Source organism: Anneissia japonica, unplaced genomic scaffold (assembly GCF_011630105.1).
Source record: "Anneissia japonica isolate Jap-2015-1 unplaced genomic scaffold, ASM1163010v1 scaffold2994_len2133135_cov197, whole genome shotgun sequence".
NCBI classification, from domain to species: domain Eukaryota; kingdom Metazoa; phylum Echinodermata; class Crinoidea; order Comatulida; family Comatulidae; genus Anneissia; species Anneissia japonica.
Genome location: NW_022728550.1, coordinates 519052 through 522310, shown reverse-complemented (window position 1 = coordinate 522310; position 3259 = coordinate 519052). Strand labels below are relative to the sequence as shown.

The 3259-nt window shown below is 35.9% G+C and overlaps 1 protein-coding gene across 1 annotated transcript in view; it reads left to right on the top strand.

Moving 5' to 3' along the window:
• Positions 1 to 2508: 2508 nt before the first annotated feature.
• The window catches only part of LOC117114258 (iodotyrosine deiodinase 1-like), a 7708-nt gene continuing 6957 nt past the window's right edge, over positions 2509 to 3259 (top strand). The window contains exon 1 of the mRNA XM_033257862.1: positions 2509 to 2527. Within this exon, the coding sequence (XP_033113753.1) occupies positions 2509 to 2527 (19 nt within the window). The remainder of the gene's footprint in view (positions 2528 to 3259) is intronic.

The following is a 3259-nucleotide window of genomic DNA, read 5'->3' as shown; positions in this document are numbered from 1 at the left end:
GGGGCGGATGCAGGATTTGGCGGTAGGGGGTGCGTGCAAAAATTTGAAGAATTAGTATCTGTAGATGGCCGGAAATGACACATTTATAATAGTACATTTCGTCATCATTACATCACTATATCATCGTATAGGACTAGTCAAGATGAAGCGCCAACACATTTTCATAATCTTTTGTTTTTTTTATCGGCTTTTTTCGGCAACCATAGAGATCTAAGTAGTATGTGTGATGAAAAAAATATATAACTTAAAACATTCACTTTAGTGTATTTACTTTACATACTTCAAAGCAGTGAGACCACAACCACCTCTGCCCCACCATGGTTGGGGCTGAGGTGGGTGAGAAAATTTGAGGAAATAGTATCATAGATGGCCGGAAATTACACTTTTATACAGTATAGTAAAATTCATCATAATCACACCATCATATCTAGATGAAGCGCCAGCAAATTTCTCATGATTTTTAATCAGGAATTTTCAGCAACCACAGAGATCTAATTATTATGAGTGATGTACCATAGAAAAAAAAAACTAAAGAAACACTTTCTTTGATGTATTTAGTAATTTATTTGACATACCTCAAAGCTGTGTGTCCGCATTCACCTCAACCCAACCATGGTTGGCGCCGAGGTGAGAAAAATACCTCTAGATGGCCGGAAATGGCACACAATTCTTCATCATCACCAACATTATATAGTCAAAATGAAACAAATTCTCGTGATCTTTCATCAGCAATTTTCGGCAACCACAGAGATCTAATGTGGATGCAACGTGGGCACTCACAATTTTTAATATACCCAATGACTTGGTCGAAATTACCCAAGATTCAATAACAATTGCCCAAAATTACCCAAGCTTCCAGAAATGCATTCAAATTTGAAAAAAACGTGTTTTTCGCATGTATAATTTCCCTTTTAGTTCATTCTATAAACCATTTTTTATTGTAATTGTTTGTGTTTATTAAAATTTATATTCATGAGGTGATAATACGGATAGAAAAATACGCCCTCAGTCGGCCAGTAGTGTTATCAGAAGATCAGTTACCAAGTTTTATTATGTAATGCATTAATTATGTAAGATCAATGGCAACGCAAATCACAAATAAACAATTCTGAACCCATGTTTATAGCAATTAACAGTCAATTAACAAAGTTATGTGCAATTCATTGAGGTTTGCTTACTTGACTGAAATATACTTTGTTACCGGTACTTCTTAAATCTTCCTCTATAAATAAATTAAAAAATAAATAAATGGTTGGGGCTGAGAGAAAAATACCTCTAGACGGCCGAAACTGGCACAAAATTCTTCATCATCACCAATATTATGTAGGCCTAGTCAAAATGAAACGCCAACAAATTAGCTATTTTAGGCAACCACAGAGATCTAATGTGTGATGTACGGCACCATAGGAAATACAATTTAAAAACATGTCTTTGATGTATTTACTTTACCTACTTCAAAACTGTGAGTCCACACCGTCCGCATCTCAGCCCCACCACAGTTGTGGCTGAGGTGGTAAAATTTGGGGAAACTGTACCTCTAGATTGCCTGATATGACACTCTTCTATGTAAAATTCATTATTATCGATCTAATTAATCGCTTACCATAGAAAATAAAACTAAATTGTCGTTGATGTATTTACTTTACCTACTTCGTGTGTCGAAAACCAATTTTATCTTTGTACGCTTTTTCTCATAGCCTACTTCTCAAATTACACTAAAGACACGCGCACTCGAATCGTGTATGATAGGTAATTCAGATGTTTGTGGGCAGAGTATAGGCCTACCGGTATCTTGCTATAAAATAAGATGTAATCTGGCTGTAGGCCTACCGCGCTCTTTCGTTAAACCTGAGTCATTTATGCAGTTTAATTCAACAATTTTCAGGCATATCTTCTTGATTCCTGAAAAGTGGGGAGGACAAACCCTTTCCCCTTAAAAATATGTGTGGGGGGGGGGGGAGTGGAACGTGTTCCCCTTCCCCAGTGATCTGCGCCCATGGGTCTGAGAAGAGTCCACTTTACCTCAGCCCCAACATGGTTGGGGCTGAGGCGCGAAAATTTTGATCAAGCTCTGGGTGCCAGAAAATTGCACTCTCCTACCTTAAAAATCTTACCAATAATTCATATTAACAATATAATACAACAATTATTTTTCTTAATACAATTTAGGGGGGGTTGCGACGCCCTCCCCCCTTTATCCGCACTAGTTATCAGTTAAAATTTGAAAGAGTGAGTAAACTTATGGCCTGAAACCCAGACTAGACCTATACAAGCTACGATAATTACTATATATGATAATGTACCTCAGTATTAATCATCAGCACCATTACTATCATTATTATTATCACAATTATCATCATCGTTATCAATTATCATCATCGTTATCATCACCATATTTCTCGTCTTGATTAGAATTGGGGGCTTTGTAATTCAAGCTGTTAACAAATTTTTAAATACTTAGGCGTTTGGTTTGATCGTTCACTTACCTGGATCTGGATCAATACCGTAATGGCGAAGGACCGCTGGGGTATGTGCCAGGGGTGCGTCTCTCGGTGTGTACACAATACATCAAACCAGACCAAACAAAACCACATAGTGCAATTACCAATCACAACAGTTTGACAACAACACCAACTTTTTTTTTTTTTTTTAGTACATGACAATCGACTGCTTCATCAAATTGAATACTTGACTGTACATGCTTCTAGGCGGTGCAACGATAATTATACCATCATTTATGTTTGTCCAAAGTGTAGATTTAAAAACAGGTAATGATTTAGCTTGTTTAATATTCTCTGGCAATAAATTCCATGCCCTTATAGTGCGTGGAAAAAAAAGAAAATTTATATTTGTCACTTGAGCATCTTATATCCATAAGGTTAAAATTACTGGAATTTCTTTTAAATACTCTTCTATGGTTATTATTCTTTATATTTGATGCTACTATTATAGCTGTTTTTCCATGCCATGTTCTATAAAGAAGTGATTGTCTAGCAACAAACCTTCTATGTTGTAGGATAGGTCAATTCAATTGTTTTTGAATCTCCGTAATACTCTATTTCTTTCATAATTTTTAGTGGCGTATCGAGCTGCTTTATTTTGAATCGATTGTATTTTGTTGATTTGTTTTTGTTGATATGGATCCCATACTCTCTGCGCATATTCCAACCTTGGTTTAACGAATGTAGTGTAAGATTTATTTTTAATTTCAATAGGGCAATTACGAAAGTTGTAAATACAGGGTAGCCATTCTCAAGAA